Raw genomic sequence first — 21,334 nt, 5'->3', positions numbered from 1 at the left:
GCCTCCCCCGCTACCCGCATTAGACGCTACCACCCCGCCACTAGGCCCACTACCCGTCCAATCGGTAGCGGTACCCTGCCAATCCGCCCCGGCGGACCGACCTGCAGCAGAAGCCCGTGACCGCCCTGAACCGCTTCCATGGAAGAAGCCCAGGGGTTAACCCGTCAGCAAAGATGCACCGGAGGCACGGCGGGGATGCAGCTGCCAGGAGGCAGAGCAGGCCATGTCACAGCGGGGTCCCTCATTACCGAAGGTACCGGTCGTAGCCGGCACGGGGGGACTCCGTCTGGGCCCATCCCCCACCCCAACTGAACCGGAGCAAGCAGAAAGTGCTCCGCACCGGGAGCAGCAGCAAAGGCAGCTGTGCCGCGGGATTGCTGATTGAGAAAGAAAAGTTAGAGCATGGTAGCGGTTCCCGGTTACCTTGCTGTCGGTCCCCATTGGGACTCTGCTGACGTTCCAGACGGCCCTCAAGGCTAAGGAGTCCGGTTGGAGGAGCAGTCGTTCCCGCATCATCGGCAGCTGAAAATGGAGTCCTGTGGGACAGTGTCACCCCTGTGTGAGGGTGGCGTTGGGGGCTCGTGCTGTTCGATGGTGGACTGTGGGAAAGCTGCAGAAGGAAGCTGTACCAGAGCCAGGTGTTGTGGTTGGCCCCTGGGACCCAGCTGACAGTCCCTGTTGGGACCCTACGGCAAGTCTCCGTCGGGACCCTACAGTTTTGTTTGTGGTAGCCCGTTGGCTACGAAGCACTGTTGTCCCCGTAGGGACTGTCCTTAACCCTTGCGTAAGGAACTGCTTACTTACCAGCCCGAGAACTGGCAGGGCAACCACAAACTGAGTGGCATGTAAATAAAAATGTTTGATGGCTTGTACCGTGACCACCTCCAGAGAGGCTGATTTGGAGTATGGGCCTGGAGGAAAGTGATGGCCCAGGCCCGCCACTACCGAAACCAGTGGCGATCCTCCGGGGGTTCAGGGGTCCCCATGGACGTGGGTCCCCTGAAAAGGACAGAACCCGCTCGGCAACTTGGTGCTGGACTGGGGCCAAGGGGTGCTACCCATTTGCTTAGGGGCAGCATCAGGGCCAGGTTGCTTGGGTGGGAGAGAGCGGAAGCCGTACCGTTTATAAAAACAACCGTTAGTAACGTTTAAGAAATGTGCCTCCCGATGTGGGAAGATTGAAAATGCTTATGTTTTTACATGTTTACCGTTTTATCTTTTACAGTTAAAAAAAAACGGTGATGGACGGGCAGCCCGCGGACGGTCTTCATTTTACTAAGGGGGAATGTGGTGCCCTGGACAAGCCAGGTCGTCACAGGTACTACACCTACACACCCCACACCCCGGTTAGGCACACCTAAGCCAAACACAAAATCCTTGTTGCCTTCCTCCAGGGGCTGATTTCCACACCAGGGGGGGTTGGTCCCGCCCACCGAGGAGTTCACAGTCCTGGAGGTGGGAAAAGGAGTCAGATAGAGTTTGGAAGCAGAGAAGTGAAGGAGTAGAGCAGTCTGACGGCGTCCGGGTGTGTGGCCCGGACGGTACAGTAAGGTTGGCAGACGGTGGTGACCGTCTGCAGGAGAGGCCGATTGGAGTGAGCCGTAAGGACCGTGGACGGGCGGTGGCCCGGCGGTACCGGACCGGTGAACAAAGAGAAGCCAGCACCAGCCGGCAGGGCTTACGGACCCCGACAAGGCTAGGAGTCGCCGCTGAAATTGTCAAATCCGTTAGCGAAGGGAACCTCCGGGGTTTCCCAGCAGCCAAGACCCGATTGAAGGCAACAGTCCAACCGATAGAGGGAAACACAGTCACCGCCAAGGCTACAGTTCCCAGGGCCAGAACCTGCGGGCAAAAGGGGCTCCTTCAGCAACCTTCAAAGCTGGGGAGCGGGTTACCGGTGGGAACCCATTGGAGCCGTCTACACTACATAGGTGCAGGGAAAGGCAGTCACCATCAACCTGCCGGGGGAAGAAACACCGCAGCCGTCTGTGGGACCCGTCCATCCAGCCGTTTGTTTTACCGGAAACTTTGTGTTCATGATTGGCTGAGTGAGTACCACTGTGCCGTACGGCACAGCGCTGCCCCCGCGACCCTGCACCTCACCAGGCCCCGTAGCCCGCCTGCCATCCATCCCTACCCCTCACCGGGCCCCGGGACAACCAAACCCCCTACCCACGTAGGGGAGAACCAACATCCAAGCTGCTCCCCGTCCAGAGCAACGGTGGTGTCACAACCTCACCACAACCGTGGGTGGCGTCACGGACAATATCCCTAAACCACACCAAACCACCCCCTTTCACTCACGGGCGAGGAACGCTGCTCGAGTCCCTGGGATCTGGCCCACCGCTCGAGCCACCACCGAGCAGCAGCAGCAGTAGTAGCCGGACCCGAGCAGTGGGAGAGCGCAGCGTCCCCTCCCCGCCCGCGACATATACACAGTATAATAGGCCCACAGCTCTCCTATACACAGTATAATAGGCCCACAGCTCTCCTATACACAGTATAATAGGCCCACAGCTCTCCTATACACAGTATAATAGGCCCACAGCTCTCCTATACACAGTATAATTGGCCCACAGTTCTCCTATACACAGTATAATTGGCCCACAGTTCTCCTATACACAGTATAATTGGCCCACAGCTCTCATATACACAGTATAATTGGCCCACAGCTCTCCTATACACAGTATAATTGGCCCACAGCTCTCCTATACACAGTATAATTGGCCCACAGCTCTCCTATACACAGTATAATAGGCCCACAGCTCTCCTATACACAGTATAATTGGCCCACAGTTCTCCTATACACAGTATAATTGGCCCACAGCTCTCCTATACACAGTATAATTGGCCCACAGCTCTCCTATACACAGTATAATTGGCCCACAGCTCTCCTATACACAGTATAATTGGCCCACAGCTCTCCTATACACAGTATAATTGGCCCAGAGTTCTCCTATACACAATATAATTGGCCCACAGCTCTCCTATACACAGTATAATTGGCCCACAGTTCTCCTATACACAGTATAATTGGCCCACAGCTCTCCTATACACAGTATAATAGGCCCACAGCTCTCCTATACACAATATAATTGGCCCACAGCTCTCCTATACACAGTATAATAGGCCCACAGCTCTCCTATACACAGTATAATTGGCCCACAGCTCTCCGATACACAGTATAATTGGCCCACAGCTCCCCTATACACAGTATAATTGGCCCACAGCTCCCCTATACACAGTATAATAGGCCCACAGCTCTCCTATACACAGTATAATAGGCCCACAGCTCTCCTATACACAGTATAATAGGCCCACAGCTCTCCTATACACAGTATAATTGGCCCACAGCTCTCCTATACACAGTATAATTGGCCCACAGCTCTCCTATACACAGTATAATAGGCCCACAGCTCTCCTATACACAGTATAAATGGCCCACAGCTCTCCTATACACAGTATAATTGGCCCACAGCTCTCCTATACACAGTATAATTGGCCCACAGCTCTCCTATACACAGTATAATAGGCCCACAGCTCTCCTATACACAGTATAATAGGCCCACAGCTCTCCTATACACAGTATAATTGGCCCACAGCTCCCCTATACACAGTATAATAGGCCCACAGCTCTCCTATACACAGTATAATTGGCCCACAGCTCTCCTATACACAGTATAATTGGCCCACAGCTCTCCTATACACAGTATAATTGGCCCACAGTTCTCCTATACACAGTATAATAGGCCCACAGCTCTCCTATACACAGTATAATAGGCCCACAGTTCTCCTATACACAGTATAATTGGCCCACAGTTCTCCTATACACAGTATAATTGGCCCACAGCTCTCCTATACACAGTATAATTGGCCCACAGTTCTCCTATACACAGTATAATTGGCCCACAGCTCTCCTATACACAGTATAATTGGCCCACAGCTCTCCTATACACAGTATAATTGGCCCACAGCTCTCCTATACACAGTATAATTGGCCCACAGCTCTCCTATACACAGTATAATTGGCCCAGAGTTCTCCTATACACAATATAATTGGCCCACAGCTCTCCTATACACAGTATAATTGGCCCACAGTTCTCCTATACACAGTATAATTGGCCCACAGCTCTCCTATACACAGTATAATAGGCCCACAGCTCTCCTATACACAATATAATTGGCCCACAGCTCTCCTATACACAGTATAATAGGCCCACAGCTCTCCTATACACAGTATAATTGGCCCACAGCTCTCCTATACACAGTATAATTGGCCCACAGCTCCCCTATACACAGTATAATTGGCCCACAGCTCCCCTATACACAGTATAATAGGCCCACAGCTCTCCTATACACAGTATAATAGGCCCACAGCTCTCCTATACACAGTATAATAGGCCCACAGCTCTCCTATACACAGTATAATTGGCCCACAGCTCTCCTATACACAGTATAATTGGCCCACAGCTCTCCTATACACAGTATAATAGGCCCACAGCTCTCCTATACACAGTATAATTGGCCCACAGCTCTCCTATACACAGTATAATTGGCCCACAGCTCTCCTATACACAGTATAATTGGCCCACAGCTCTCCTATACACAGTATAATAGGCCCACAGCTCTCCTATACACAGTATAATAGGCCCACAGCTCTCCTATACACAGTATAATTGGCCCACAGTTCTCCTATACACAGTATAATAGGCCCACAGCTCTCCTATACACAGTATAATAGGCCCACAGTTCTCCTATACACAGTATAATTGGCCCACAGTTCTCCTATACACAGTATAATTGGCCCACAGCTCTCCTATACACAGTATAATTGGCCCACAGTTCTCCTATACACAGTATAATTGGCCCACAGCTCTCCTATACACAGTATAATAGGCCCACAGCTCCCCTATACACAGTATAATAGGCCCACAGTTCTCCTATACACAGTATGATGGGCCCACAGTTCTCCTATACACAGTATAATTGGCCCACAGCTCTCCTATACACAGTATAATAGGCCCACAGCTCTCCTATACACAGTATAATAGGCCCACAGTTCTCCTATACACAGTATAATTGGCCCACAGTTCTCCTATACACAGTATAATTGGCCCACAGCTCTCCTATACACAGTATAATAGGCCCACAGCTCTCCTGTACACAGTATAATAGGCCCACAGCTCTCCTATACACAGTATAATTGGCCCACAGCTCTCCTATACACAGTATAATTGGCCCACAGCTCTCCTATACACAGTATAATAGGCCCACAGCTCTCCTATACACAGTATAATAGGCCCACAGCTCTCCTATACACAGTAATATAGGCCCACACTTCCCCTATACTCAGTATGATGTTCCCACTGCTCCCCCAAAACAGTGTATAATGGCCCCCACAGTAGCTCCCACACTATATAATGGCCATAATATTGTATAATAGCCTCCCCAGTAGTTCCTACACTTTATAATGGCCATCACACTGTATAATGGACCAATAGTAGCCCCCACTCTGTATAATAGCCCGCACAATGTATAATGGCCCCCACAGTAGGCCTCACACTGTATAATGGTCCCCACAGTAGCCTCCAAACAGTATAATGGCTCACAGAGTAGTTCCCACACTTTATAGTGGCTCCACACTATATAATGGCCATAATAATGTATAATGGCCTCCCCAGTAGTTCCTACATTGTATGATGGCCATCACACTGTATTATGGCCCCGATAGTAGTCCCCACTCTGTATAATGGTCCCCACAGTATCCCCCACACTATATAATAGCCCACACAGTAGCCCTCACATTGTATAATGACCAACACACTGTATAATGGCCCCCACAGTAGCCCATAAAATGTATAAAGGCCCCCACAATAGCCCCAACATTGTATAATGGCCCCACAGTAGCGCCTAACACTGTATAATGGCCAACACACTGTATAATGGCCCCTACATTGTATAATGGCCCCGCAGTAGCCCCAACATTGTATAATGGCCAACACATTGAACAATGACCCCCACAGTAGCCCCCACATTGTATAATGGCCAACACACTGTATAATTACCCCAACAGTAGCCCCCATACTGACATCACTGCACGAGGACTCTGACGTCCTATGTGTGCGCCAGCGCCTTGGCCGATGCGTCACCCGGCCATTCTGTACACCTCGGGCTTAAAGTGACCTGTAGTCTATAGAAAGGAGAGCGATAGTGGAGAGAGATCATCATGTCCACCTGCTCTACCAGAGGGCTTACCGACATCGGCATGCACAGTTAAGAGTGGCAATAGCTCTGGGTGGGCCCCTTCGAGCAGGAGGCACGGAGTGATTGAAAGAAACTGACCGGTACCGAGCACGACGGGGTACAGGACCCTAGGTCAGGAGCCGATTCAACGTCCTGGCAATTAACCTGCAGAGGAAGGAGACCTTCAGGGACTTTCCCGCAGAGCTCAGAGATTGGGGGCATCAGCACAACGCGGGGGTCAGGGTTTTCCAGCTGAAAAGCAGCCCACTAAAGTCCCAAGTGCCTGCCCTCAAGAGTACAGCTACACTACACAAAGGGAGTGGGGCCCTAACAGCTTCAAGCCACGGGGCCACAAACAGACAACTAAATTGTGCACGGAGTTATGCTCTGGACAACCTAGTGACACAGATGGGAGCAGACACCTGGACGGGTTCCCCACAGTGACTGTGGTACACAGAGAACTTGGTTTACTTGTAGCGTGTGTCTCCTTTATAATCCTTATCCAGCACCACGACTACCCACAGTGAGTACTCTGATCCCCTGCACCCTGCGTTCCCAAATAGTCACCAACACCCCTGAGCCCGGGGCCATCCCTACCTGTGGAGGGACTAACATCAGGCTGCTTCACTCCATCTGCCCCGGTACACCTTACAGCAGCGGCGGTACTCCCATTACCACAGGTGGCGTCACGAACTTCTCCCTTGTAAATACCCCATTTCACGGATCAACGTGTTTGCCAACCCGGGTCCGGGCTTCCCGAGCCACGACGATCCCGGATCCGAGCAGCCCCACCAACACCGGGGTGGTACATGTGTGGCGCCCTGGACAAGCCAGGGGCCACAGAGCACAACACCTACACACCCCACACTCCCAGTCAGACAAAAACCCTTGTTGACTTCCTCCAGGGGCTGATGATCACACCAGGGGGTGGGCCAGGTGGTTGGTCCCGCCCACCGAGGAGTTCACAGTCCTGGAGGCGGGAAAAACAGACAGTCTAGTTTTGACAGTGAAAGTGGAAGGAGGAAAGTGTAGTAGTGGAGCAACTGACTGACAGCGTCCGGGTGTGTGGCCCGGGCGAGACAGCAAGGTTGGCAGACGGTGGTGACCGTCTGCAGGAGTGGCCTATCAGAGTTACCGTGAGGACCGTGGACGGGCGGTGGCCCGGCAGTACCGGACCGGTACACGAAGAGAAGTCAGCACCATCTGGCAGGGGCTTTCGGACCCCGGCAAGGCTAGTAGTCGCCGTGAATTTGCCGAATCCGTTAGTGAAGGGGACCTCCTGGGTTTCCAAACAGCTTAGTCCCGACAGAAGGCAACAGTCCAACCAACAGGGAGAGACACCGCCACCACCTAGGCAACCATTTCTCAGGGCCAGAGCCTGCGGGCAAAGAAGGGGCTCCTCCAGCCCACATCCAAGCTGGGGAGCGGGTTACCGGTGGGAACCCATCAGAACCAACAACCGTACACAGGTGCAGGGAAAGGCAGTCACCATCAACCTGCCGGGAGCAACAACACCGCAGCCGTCTGTGGGACCCGTCCATCCAGCCGAGTGTTTTACCGAGAACTGTGTCTTCATCATTGGGCTGAGTGAGTACCACCGTGCCGTGCGGCACAGCACTTCCCACGCGACCCTGCACCTCACCAGGCCCCGTAACCCGCCTGCCATCCATCCCTACCCCATCACCGGGCCCCGGGACAACCAACCCCCTACCCACGGAGGGGAGAACTAACAACAAAGCTGCTCCCTGTCACCGCTCCCGGGATCCCCGTCCAGAGCAGCGGTGGTGTCACCAAAATCCCCACGACCGTGGGTGGCGTCACGGACAATAACAATAAACCCCCACAATCAATCCCCCTTTTCACTCACGGGCGAGGAGCGCCGCTCGAGTCCCCGGGATCCGGCCCACCGCTCGAGCCACCACCGAGCAGCGGCAGCTGCAGCAGCAGCAGCGGCCGGACCCGAGCAGTGGGAGAGCGCAGCGTCCCCTCCTCCGCCCGCGACAACTTGGCGTCACAAACAGGATCCTACCGCTCTGCCGTTGGGTAGAGGTGCGCCTTGTTATTGCCGGAGGTGTCCGGCTGAAAATTTGCAGAAGCCGCCATCTTTGGCGCGAAGAATTCCCGCTCGAGCATCTCCTCGAGTAGTGGAGGCGCGAAGGCCAAAACCCCGCCCCGATAGAGGAGGAGCCGGAAAGAAACTAAGGGGGACGAAATGGCGGCTGGTCGCATGTGAGCGCGGCTATAAAAGCAGGGACGCCAGGACTCTGCGGCGATATTGGGTTCCTGGAAGACCTCATTATCAAGCATAACCCAACTCCCAACGAGGAAGTCCCCGCGCCCGGCACGGCGACGTGGCTGAGGGACCGGACCGTCCCGCTGAGTAACCGTCTGCAGGCCCACATGCAGCTCCTCCTGGAGGAGTGGGAGACCGACATGGCGGACGTGGTGGCCGCTATGCGGAGACGCGAGGTGGAAGAGGATTCGGAGGAGCGGGTAAGGGACCCACGCCAATGTATTCCCAAGGGATCGGCCATTGCGGCTGAGGAGCCCGGCCTGCGCCCGCTCACCCTGCCTCCCTCCCCGCTACCCGCGTTAGCTGCTGCCGCCCCGCCACTAGGCCCGCTACCCCCGCAACCGGTAGCGACACCCTGCCAAACCGCCTGGGCGGATCAGCCGGCTGCAGACGCTCAGGACTCCCCTGAATCGCACCCGTGGGAGCCGCCGGGACCCCGGCCCCTTAATGAAGATATGCCAGAAGCCCCGGCAGTGATTGCGCCGGACCCCGAGCCTGGGACCGTGGCCTGGATGAAGGCCCGAGTGATGGAGTTCCACCGACGCCAGCAAAGTCAGATATTCCTCATGATGGAGCAGTGGACCAATGAGGTAGAAGTGTCGCGGGCGGGGAGGAGGGTGTCAGCACTGCGCTCACCCCACTGCTCGGGTCCGGCTGCTGCTGCTCTGTGGTGGCTCGAGCGGTGGGCCGGATCCCGGGGGTTCTCGAGCGGCGCTCCTCGCCCGTGAGTGAAAGGGGTTTGGGTTTTGGGATATAGTCTATGGTCCGTGACGCCACCCACGGTTGTGGTGATTTGTTAGCACCACCGCTGCTCGATATGGGGATCCCGGGAGTGGTGACGTGGAGCAGCTAGTTGTTGTGTTGCCCCTCCGTGGGTAGGGGTTGGTGATCCCGGGGCCCGGTGATGGTGTGGAAGGTGCAGGGCCTGGTGGGCGCAGGGACGCGGGGGCAGCGCTGTGCCTTGCGGCACTGTGGTACTCACTCAGCCTGAGACGGTGACACAGTTCTCGGTAAAACACACGGCTGGAAAGACGGTTCCCACGGACGGCTGCACTTGCTCTCCCAGTAGGTAACGGTGATGTCCCTTTGACCTGCACCTATTGCCTCTATGTTGGTAGCGATGGGTTCCCACCGGTAACCCGCTCCCCGGCTTGGATATGGGCCGGAGGAGCCCTACTTTGCCCGCAGACGCTGGCCCCGAGGAACTGGTGCCCTGGCGGTGGCGGTGTTCCTCCTTAATGGTTGGACTGTTGCCTTCAATCGGGACTTGGTTGTTTGGAGACAGACGTCCCCTTCACTGACGGATTTGGCAAATTATGGCGACTCCTAGCCTTGCCGGGGTCCGAGAGGCCCCTGCCCTGGTGCTGACTGTTCTTCGTACACTGCTCCAGACCGCCGGGTCACCACCCGTCCGCGGTCCTTCCAGCAACCTCCGAGCAGTCACCCCTGTGGACAATCACCGCCGTCTGCTGACCTTGCTGTCTCTCAGCCCGGGGTACACACCCGGGCCAACTTCAGGCTTTACAAACTGTCACTTTTCACTTTACTTCAGCTTCTCTCCTAAGCTCCTCTACCACTTCACTTCCTTCTACTTCCACTTCACTGTTTACTCCTCCACTTCCCTAGCTGAACTCAAGCTCTTCCCTGAGCTGATTGCCTGGTTCTTCCCGCCTCCAGAGCTGTGAACTCCTCGGTGGGCGGAGCCAACCGCCTGGCCCACCCCCTGGTGTGAACACCAGCTCCTGGAGGAAGGCAACAAGGATTTTGGTGTAGCTTTGGTGTTCCTAACTGGGGTGTAGGGTGTGGTGGTGTTATGACCTGTGACCCCTGGATTGCCCAGGGCGTCACATTCCCCCTTAGCAAAATGCAGACCGTCCGCGGGCTGCCCGTCCAACACCGGTTTTATTTTGTGAAAAATATATAAAAAGGTCAAACGGTAACATATATACAAGTTATGACATCATCCCACATCGGGAGGTTCAGTACTTAAACGTTGCAAACGGTTTACGGTTACGGTCTCCGCTCTCTCCCACCAAAGTAACCTGGCCCTGATGCTGCCCCTAAAACCCAGGCAACACCCCTTGACCCAAGTCCAGCACACGTTACCCGAGCGGGATCTGTCCTTCCCCTCCAGAGGGTAGCCACCGGTTCCTGTGGTGGCTGGGCCCCAGCCGGCTCTACTGCGGGCCCTCCCTCCAATTTGCCTCTCCGGAGGCGGCAACTGCGGAAACGGTAACGGTAAAACAACTTATCTACATTCCACTAACGTTTGTGGTTGCCCTGCAAGTTCACGGGCTTGTCCATGGAGAGTTCCCTATGCAACTTTTCAAACGGTCCCTACGGGGACAACGGTGCCGGCAACGGCCGGTTCTCTCACTCACGGTAAATCAGGTGACTCCATCAGTTGATCATTTTACTTATCATCATTTGTGCAAACTTTCAAACAAAACTCAGTGGTGGTCCCAACGGGGACTGGACAATGGTGCCCCGCTGCCCTTACTCCGGATATTCAGCTAGAGCAGCTCCATCCTCCTCCACCAGCATATCCAACATGCACTGACATGCCTGCTGTGACAGGGGTACCCGGTACACATTTCCACCGGTACCCGGGGTATGGAAAACCACTGGGGCTCCTACATAGCGGGAACGCTCACTTGCCTCTTCAAACTCAGCAGCGGACCCGGGGCTGGGGCCGGAGTCATCATCTCTTGTTTCTGCGTCAGGCGGGTTGCCGCCAGTTGCCGCAGCCTCCTGGCCTCCAGCGTCCAGCATTTCAGACCCTTCTGCGGTAGCACGGAGCAGCAGATTAGGCGAGCTTACACTGAGGCGCCCCATAAGTAACGGCAAGGGTGATGCATAGGCCGAGACTAGGCCGGGCCCCTCAGCCGCAGCGGCCTGTCCTGGTAGGACATAGGGACGTGGGTCACCAGTCGACTCTGCTACATCCATTCCCTCTCCGTACATCGGGACAGTTGTAATCAGCATCTCCACCTCGTTGGTCCACCGCTCCATCATCCGGAGGATTTGTTCCTGCTGACGCTGGTGGAACTGAATCACCCGGGCCCTCATCCAGGCCACGGTCCCGGGCTCAGGGTCTGGCACAGTCTCTATTGGGACTTCTGGCACCATGCCGTTAAGGGGCCGCGGTCCTAGCGGTTCCTCCTGGTGCACTTCAGGGCCGTCCTGGACGTCTGCAACCGGCTGGTCCGCCGGAGCGGCTGGGCAGGGTATCGCTACTGGTTGGGCAGGTAGCGGGCCTAATGGCGGGGTGGCAGCAGCCATCACGGGTAGCGGGGAGAGAGGCAGGGTGAGCGGAAGCCGGCCGGGCCCCTCAGCTCCAATGGCCGATCCCTCAGGAATACAGGGGCGTGGGTCGCTTACCCGCTCCTCCAAATCCTCTTCTACCTCGCGTCTCCACATAGCAGCCACCACGTCCGCCATGTCGGTCTCCCACTCCTCCAAGAGGAGTTGCATGTGGGCCTGCAGACGATTACTCAACGGGATGGTCCGGTCCCTCAACCACGTCGCTGTGCCGGGCGCGGGGGCTTCCTCGTTGTGAGTTGGATTTTGCATCTTGGTAACGAGGTCTTCCAGGAACCCAATATCGTTGCAGAGTCCTGGCGTCCCTGCTTTTATAGCTGCGTTTACATGCAGCCAGCCGCCATCGCGTCCCCATTAGCTTCTTTCCGGCCCCTCCTCTATTGGGGCGGGGTTTTGGCCTTCGCGCCTCTGCTACTCGAGAAGACGCTCGAGCGGGAATTGTTCGCGCCAAAGATGGCGACTTCTGAAATTTTTCAGCCGGATACCTCCGGCGGTCACAAGGCGCACCTGTACCCAACGGCAGAGCGGTAAGATCCTGTTCGTGACGCCAAGTTGTCGCAGGCGGGGAGGAGGGTGTCAGCACTGCGCTCACCCCACTGCTCGGGTCCGGCTGCTGCTGCTCTGTGGTGGCTCGAGCTGTGGGCCGGATCCCGGGGGTCTCGAGCGGCGCTCCTCGCCCGTGAGTGAAAGGGGATTGGGTTTTGGGATATAGTTTATTGTCCGTGACGCCACCCACGGTTGTGGTGATTTGTTGACACCACCGCTGCTCTGTATGGGGATCCCGGGAATGATGATATGGCGCAGCTAGTTGTTGTGTTGCCCCTCCGTGGGTAGGGGTTGGTGATCCCAGGGCCCAGTGATGAGGTGGTAGATGCAGGGCTTGGTGGGCGCAGGGACGCGGGGGGCAGCGCTGTGCCTTGCGGCACTGTGGTACTCACTCAGCCTGAGACGATGACACAGTTCTCGGTAAAACACACGGCTGGAAAGACGGTTCCCACGGACGGCTGCACCTGCTTTTCCCCAGTAGTTGACGGTGACGGTCCCTTTTCCTGCACCTAAGATGATGATGGTTGCGATGGGTTCCCACCGGTAACCCGCTCCCCGGCTTGGATATGGGCCGGAGGAGCCCTACTTTGCCCGCAGGCGCTGGCCCTGAGAAACTGGTGCCCTGGCGGTGTCTCTCCGTTAAGATTGGACTGTTGCCTTCAATCGGGACTTGGTTGTTGGGAGACAGTCGTCCCCTTCACTGACGGAATTGGCAAATTATGGCGACTCCTAGCCTTGCCGGGATCCGAAAGGCCCCTGCCCTGGTGCTGACTGTTCTTCGTACACTGCTCCAGACCGCTGGGTCACCACCCGTCCGCGGTCCTTCCAGCAACCTCCGAGCAGTCACCCCTGCGGACAATCACCGCCGTCTGCTGACCTTGCTGTCTCTCAGCCCGGGGTACACACCCGGGCCAACTTCAGGCTTTACAAACTGTCACTTTTCACTTTACTTCAGCTTCTCTCCTAAGCTCCGCTACCACTTCACTTCCTTCTACTTCCACTTCACTGTTTACTCCTCCACTTCCCTAGCTGAACTCAAACTCTTCCCTGAGCTGACTGCCTGGTTCTTCCCGCCTCCAGAGCTGTGAACTCCTCGGTGGGCGGAGCCAACCACCTGGCCCACCCCCTGGTGTGAACACCAGCTCCTGGAGGAAGGCAACAAGGATTTTGGTGTAGCTTTGGTGTTCCTAACTGGGGTGTAGGGTGTGGTGGTGTTATGACCTGTGACCCCTGGCTTGCCCAGGGCGTCACAGACGCGTTGGTTGCAACCGCCCCAATGTATGGGAAGGGAGTAGATGTGATGGAGCCAATGGGTAGCCCACGTCTCCATGTCCTACCAGGACTGGTCATTGCGGCTGGGGGGCCCGGCCCCGTCTCTGCCCTCGTGTTATCCCTACCACTATTCTTGGGGCGCCTCAGCGTTAACCAACCTGACCTACTACCCCACGCTACCGCAGAAGGACCTGATGTGCTGGATGCTGGAGGCCAGGAGGCTGCGGCAGCTGGCGGCAACCCGCCTGACGCACAGACAAGTGATAGTGACTCCAGTGACTCCAGCTCCGGTGCTGAGCCCACCCCTGGAAACGCGGCAGCAAGTGAGCGCCCCCGCTACGTGGGAGAGCCGGTAGTTTATTACACCCCGTGCAATGGTGGAAACGGATACCGGGCACCCCTTTCACAGCAGGCCTGCCACTGCATGTTTGATATGCTGGTGGCGGAGGATGGGGCCGCCTCTTCAGAAGAATCAGAATAAGGGCAGCGGAATGCCGTTGTCACCGTCCCCGTTGGGACCACCACTGTGTTAAAAGTTGTAGAGTTTGAGAAATGAATGATAAGTTAATCCACCGATGAAGTCATCTGATTTGTTACCTGATTTGAAGCCTTGATTGAAACCGGTTGTTACCGACACCGTTGTCCCCGTGGGGACCGTTCAAAAAGTTGCATAAAGAACTCTTTATGAACAGGCCCGAGAACTTGCAGGGCAACCACAAACTAGTGGCATGTAAATAATGTTATGTTATGGCTTCTACCGTTACCGCCTCCGGAGAGACAGATTGGAGGAAGGGCCCGCAGTGGAGCAGGCTGGGGCCCAGCCACCACCGGAACCGGTGGCAATCCTCTGGGGGTTTCAGGGGTTCCCCATGGACGTGGGTCCCCTGAAAAGGACAGAACCCGCTCGGGCAACTTGTGCTGGACTGGGGTCAAGGGATGCTGCCTATTTGCTAGGGGCAGCATCAGGGCCAGGTTGCTTGGGTGGGAGAGAGCGGAAGCCGTAACCGTTGCAACCGTTTAAGTAAGAGTACCTCCCGATGTGGGAAGATGTTATTATACTTGTAAATATGTTTACCGTTTAACCGTTTTAATATTTTTCAGTTGGTGAAAATAAAACCGGTGATGGACGGGCAGCCCGCGGATGGTCTGCATTTAACTAAGGGGGAATGTGGCGCCCTGGACAAGCCAGGGGCCACAGAGCACAACACCTACACACCCCACACTCCCAGCAGGCACACCGAAGTCAGACAAAAACCCTTGTTGCCTTCCTCCAGGGGCTGATGATCACACCAGGGGGTGGGCCAGGCGGTTGGTCCCGCCCACCGAAGAGTTCACAGTCCTGGAGTCGGGAAAAACAGACAGTCTAGTTTTGACAGTGAAAGTGGAAGGAGGAAAGTGTAGTAGTGGAGCAACTGACTGACAGCGTCCGGGTGTGTGGCCCGGGCGAGACAGCAAGGTTGGCAGACGGTGGTGACCGTCTGCTGGAGTGGCCTATCAGAGTTACCGTGAGGACCGTGGACGGGCGGTGGCCCGGCGGTACCGGACCGGTACACGAAGAGAAGTCAGCACCATCTGGCAGGGGCTTTCGGACCCCGGCAAGGCTAGGAGTCGCCGTGAATTTGCCGAATCCGTTAGTGAAGGGGACCTCCTGGGTTTCCAAACAGCTAAGTCTCGACAGAAGGCAACAGTCCAACCAACAGGGAGAGACACCGCCACCGCCAAGGCAACCGTTTCTCAGGGCCAGAGCCTGCGGGCAAAGAAGGGGCTCCTCCAGCCCCCATCCAAGCTGGGGAGCGGGTTACCGGTGGGAACCCATCGGAACCAACAACCGTACATAGGTGCAGGGAAAGGCAGTCACCATCAACCTGCCGGGAGCAACAACACCGCAGCCGTCTGTGGGACCCGTCCATCCAGCCGAGTGTTTTACCGAGAACTGTGTCTTCATCATTGGGCTGAGTGAGTACCACCGTGCCGTGCGGCACAGCGCTGCCCCCGCGACCCTGCACCTCACCAGGCCCCGTAACCCGCCTGCCATCCATTCCTACCCCATCACCGGGCCCAACCCAACCAACCCCCTACCCACGGAGGGGAGAACTAACAACAAAGCTGCTCCCTGTCACCGCTCCCGGGATCCCCGTCCAGAGCAGCGGTGGTGTCACCAATATCACCACAACCGTGGGTGGCGTCACGGACAATAACAATAAACCCCCACAATCAATCCCCCTTTTCACTCACGGGTGAGGAGCGCCGCTCGAGTCCCCGGGATCTGGCCCACCGCTCGAGCCACCACCGAGCAGCGGCAGTCGCAGCAGCAGCAGCGGCCGGACCCGAGCAGTGGGAGAGCGCAGCGTCCCCTCCTCCGCCCGCGACACATGTATAGATGGGGGATTGGAAGAAACTGAACTTGTCTTTGTTTGGCAGCTATTAAGGCTGTATGGGCACATTAAGACGCTCAGTATCCTGGCATTGCACCAAGTTGGGACACGTCTAGTATCATGTATCTGGTATCAGCTGTCTCTATGTAAGAATTAAGAAAGGACAAATCCATGAAATCTATAGCCCGGCCGCCCACCAGCCCTCAGAGCTGCCGATCTACTCCCCTACATGGGGTCATGTTTGCAGTGCAATCCCGCCTGTTGGTAAATGGCTTATCCTGGCTTTAAAACCATGCAATATACAGGACAACCCTATTAAATAGTGCAATTAGGGTAACAGAGACACAAACTCAAACATGGGCATTCACCAGCAAAGCTATCAGGCGCTCAGACAAAGGGAGCACGCGAGCCAATAAACTCTACACACAGAAACCACTTTCCCTTGTTTGTCAGACAAAGAGGAAACACAATGACGGCGATCAGATTGTGAACAGCTTTATTAGGATGGAGTTTTTAGGTGAGGATTTCCAGCAAACAGCACCTATCATAATGAAGAAAAGTGCAGCAATTACCTGCAAAACAATGGAAATCAAGTGTCACAACGACTCACATGATTGCATAGTAACACAGTAAACTTGAAAAAAAACACACGATCACAAACTTCTAACACAATACTTGGTAAACTCATTGTGTTGGAAAACAATTTGGCTTAAAGGGGGCCTGTTAGGATGACATTACTAGTGAAACTTGTGGTATGGCTGTATAGGCCCCAGTACAACGATAAAAATGATACCTGTCTTGTAGTTATCCGATTTGCCAGCGCTGAAAAATAGAGCTTTGATGCCACATCCAAAGTCATCCTGGAAGTGCTATGTGGGTGTGTCCATACACTCGAGGTGAATGACACGCCCCCAGGCTAGTTTGCTGTTGACTTCAAAGCTTGATTTCTCAGGATTGACACATCGGATTAATACAAGACTGGTATCGTTTTTGTTGTTATACATGGACCTATACAGCCATATCGCTAGACTCAGTAATAAAATTGCTCTGAAATCATCCCTTTAAGAGCTTTGAGAAAAGTCAACCAGCCATGCCAATTTTCATGGGACTGGACAACTATCTTATGTGTTTAAGAGTCTTCTGGATTTACGCTCACAGAAGATGTCAGGGAGTTAGCGATCGGGCATGTTAAAATTTACTACCCAATGCTTTTATTCTGGGGGGGAGCCTGAGAACACATGCATGCTCAGCTAATGCAACCATTCATGTATATAGAGGGCAGGGTTTGGGAGAAAAAGATCTCCAATGGGGCTGATTCCAATATTTGTGGAAATGAGCAGCATCCTCAAAGGTGAATCTCTGGTGTCAGATGATGCTTGGGGAAGAATAATTGAATTTTCCATCCATTTCCCCCTTGAAAAGTCATGCATGCTCAGCAGATTTGAGAGTGCATGTATATCGAAGGTGTCAGTGTGAAAACGTTTCAACCACCTATGCGCTCCGTTACTCATCAGTCTTCTTCCCACAGTTCAGGATATAATGTAAAATCTTGTATCACATAGTAAATTGCGCAGTGATTCCGGCACTGTCCTAGGATTGTATTTTGGACAATGTATCTGTGAAGCATTACGTCTGTCACACACTTTACTAAGCTGCTCTCTTTTTCTCTTTACAGTATTCCACATATCCCACAAAATAACGACAGTGGTGCCGGAGAGCTGTCTTCTCATTGTGCTCGGCCTCCTCCTGGGAGGCATCGTCTGGGCAGCCGATCACATCGCCTCCTTCACCCTAACACCAACAGTATTCTTCTTCTACTTATTGCCACCGATTGTCCTGGACGCCGGCTATTTTATGCCTAATCGGCTGTTTTTTGGAAATCTGGGCACCATTCTCCTGTACGCCGTTATCGGGACAGTATGGAACGCAGCCACGACTGGTTTGTCCCTGTATGGAGTCTACCTAACTGGAGTCATGGGTGAGTCCTAATATATGTTTTATTTTACTAAATAAACTTATAACGACTTCTAAATAATTCTGGGGGTGCCTGCTCTTATAAAAGAGACACAGTTTATGGATCCACGGGAAAAATACAGCATGATGTAAAAAGAAAAGACAATGGCGGACTTGCTTTTTTATTAATAAAAGTCAATTAGAGGGGTCTTCGTAATTTGGCAAGTTATCACCTATCCACGAAAAGTTCAATCACTAAAACCCCTACTGATCCGAAGACCGGGGCTTCTAAATGATGTGCAACTGTGGAAAAGTTAGAAAAGTTTGGAAAAGTTGGGAGTTTGAAAAAGCTGGAAAAGTTTGCAAAAGTTGGACAAATTGGAAGTTTGAAAAAGTTTGGAAAAGTTTCGAAAAGTTGGAAGTTTGAAAAAGTTTGGAAAAGTTTGAAAAAGCCTGAAAAGTTTGCAAAAGTTGGAAAAATTGGAAGTTTGAAAAAGTTTGGAAAAGTTTGGAAAAGTTTAAAAAAATTATAAGTTTTAAAAAGTTTGCAAAAGTTAGAAAAATTGGAAGTTTGAAAAAGTTTGGAAAAGTTAGAAAAGTTTGGAAAAGTTTAAAATATTTATACGTTTTAAAAAGTTTGGAAAAGTTGGAAAAAATTGGAAGTTTGGAAAAGTTTGGAAAAGTTAAAAGTTTGGAAAAATTTGGACAAGTTTGTAAACAAAAAAGTCTCCAAAAATGCAGAACAAAAAAACTTAAAAAAATAAACAATGGTTGAGAAAAACAAAAAACAGTCAGGAAACAACCAAAATATGCTAGAAAAAGACTTTTTTTTCCGTCTGCTTAAAAAATGGATATTTTTGGCTGCCGGTTAAAGATGCAGTGTGAATGGGCGCTAAGGCTGGGGCTACGCGTCGATGTTGGCAAGAACACCTGTTGCTCAACCAACGCTCGCTCGGTGCTGTTGTCACATTGCAGAGTAATACAAGTGAATGGGGTCACATTGTAACCCTGAGGGTCCGGCGACTGCAACAAGCAAGTTACAAAAAGTCCGACATCGTCAGGCTTTTGCGACTTGCTTGTTGCAGTTGACGGTCCCTCGAGATGGCAATGTGACCCCACTTACTTGTATTGCGCTGTGATGCTGCAGCGGCACCGGGCAAACCCTGATCACGGCACAGATGTGTTTCATGGTTCCCGTAGCCCCTGTATTTTACTTGTCTCGTATGGATAGGGGTGAGATTCTACTTTTTTCTTGCAGGGGATCTGCATATCGGCGTGCTGGAGTTTCTTCTTTTCGGAAGCCTTATTGCTGCCGTTGACCCGGTTGCTGTTCTCGCGGTGTTTGAAGAAGTCCATGTGAACGACGTCTTATTTATCATTGTTTTTGGCGAGTCTCTACTGAATGACGCCGTCACAGTGGTAAATATATCTTTACTGCTATAGATGATGGTTATAGACGTGGGTCATGGCCACTCTTTATAGCTGTGTTCCCAAGCAGTGGGGTAAATTAGTCTGGCCAGGATTTACATATGAGGAACACTGCTGGAATAATCACTACAGACACTATGTACACAGTGAGAAATATTACAAAAATGAGACCTGTCCAGGGTCAAAAGTGGCCAAGATTTGCACTTTTGCACTTTTTGCACTGTTTCACTGATCCCCTGAATATACCGATTTTATTATTATTATTATTATATTATATTATATTATTATATGATATTATTATTTATTATTATTTATTATTTTATGTGCTTCCGGAGACCTGGGGGCGTTTTTATACAGTTATCTTTAATGGTTTTCTCCAAGGAGGCGTGGCTCCTCGGCTCCTCAGGGGCGTGGCTGTACACTGCTTTACATATTTACTCAGTGAGCCATGTTAATAAGGTAGCTATAAATAAAAAAAAAGTCCAGATCTCTGGAACCAGATATGTAAAAAAAATGGGAGCATCCACAAAAATGTAAAGGCAAGAACTGGCCACTTTTATCTTGGTGACAGCCTCAATAAGATGTTGTTGTATATCTCCTATTCATAGGATAGATGATAAATGTATGATGCCTGGGGGTCTGGCTGTACAGATCCTTACCGACCTCTATAATGGAAAGCCAAGAAGACTTTTGTGTGACTAGTGATCATGTGTGACCCCCTATAGACAGGAAATAAGTCAGTGGTCACACATGCTCACTACCGCCTCCAGTCACACACAGGACTTTGGGCTCTTTGTTCTTGTGATGAGTGGGTGTCATATTGGTCAGGTCCCCAAAAATCGTACATTTATCATCCATTTGTATCCAGGTGATATATGTTGTTTAAGGGAACAACCCCTTTAAATGAGTTGTCCAGGACATATCCATAGGATAATCAGATTGGTTGCGGTCTGACACCTTGAACCCCTCCTGATCAGGGTCGATATTTTGGCTGCCAGGGACTCAGGGTCAATATTTTGGCTGCCAGGACCCTTATTGAGATAAGATGTTGCCTAGATTAGCTGCATACACTATTGCTCAGGAGAAGAGTCGCGGTGGCAATACCCAAAGATTGCCAAATCTGGCTTAATAGAAATCTCAGAGGATGGAAACATCATGTCGAGCCTTCCATTGACTTCTGCTTCCAGCACATGCACAGTGAAGTTGGGTTGGGTTTACATGCCCTGGCTTTGTTAGTTCACTGCCCTCATGCCAAAACCCACTGGATTTCAGAAGAGGATTCCTTCTCATTGCTTGTGAACTGTAAATAGTAGATAACTTGGATATTGAATGGTATTGAGATGCCGTTCCCTTTTTTTTACATCATTTAAGCCATTTTTGGGGGCTTTTTGGGCATCGCCCCCCCTGACTCTTCTCCCCCAAAACTCCGCCCCTTTGACTCTTGACATCACCATTGTCAGTCTAAACAGCAATTGGACCTGCATGTTCTATTTCAGGTATTATACAATGTGTTTGATTCTTTCGTTTCCATTGGTGGTGAAAGTGTGACCGGCGTGGATTGTGTCAAAGGAGTTGGTAAGTATGATCCAAAAAATTCTTATCTCTTCAGTGTAAAATTACAAAATAAAACGTAAAATCTTGCCATTTTTATACTGCCACTAAAGCCAGGCACCTCCGTTCAGTCCCTGCACCTCTGGCGGCAAATTATCTCCCGGCGGAACTTAGAATCTGACAGTTAAATTTTACTTGCCACCTCCATTTTTGTTCCTTTAGGCTAAGGAGTGGTGCAGGAACTTATTGGTACAATATTTTGCCTTTCTTTTGAAGGAGAGATAATTTGCACACCCTTTTCCCAGGGTGCATTGCCCGGCCTGGAAGTCTCTCCCTTCTCTAGGCACCTCCA

The 21,334-nt window shown here is 52.5% G+C and overlaps 1 protein-coding gene across 2 annotated transcripts in view; it reads left to right on the top strand.

Annotated features, from left to right (window-relative positions):
• Positions 1–21,334, top strand: part of SLC9A3 (solute carrier family 9 member A3) — a 147,489-nt gene that overhangs the window by 61,123 nt on the left and 65,032 nt on the right. For both annotated transcript variants that reach the window (XM_075334721.1, XM_075334722.1), the window contains exons 2-4: positions 17,726–18,028; positions 19,262–19,422; positions 20,928–21,006. In XM_075334721.1, the coding sequence (XP_075190836.1) occupies positions 17,726–18,028; positions 19,262–19,422; positions 20,928–21,006 (543 nt within the window). The remainder of the gene's footprint in view (positions 1–17,725; positions 18,029–19,261; positions 19,423–20,927; positions 21,007–21,334) is intronic.

This window comes from Anomaloglossus baeobatrachus, chromosome 2 (genome assembly GCF_048569485.1).
Source record: "Anomaloglossus baeobatrachus isolate aAnoBae1 chromosome 2, aAnoBae1.hap1, whole genome shotgun sequence".
NCBI classification, from domain to species: domain Eukaryota; kingdom Metazoa; phylum Chordata; class Amphibia; order Anura; family Aromobatidae; genus Anomaloglossus; species Anomaloglossus baeobatrachus.
The sequence above is the reverse complement of the archived record's forward strand: the minus strand, read 5'-3'. Positions and strand labels throughout refer to the sequence as shown.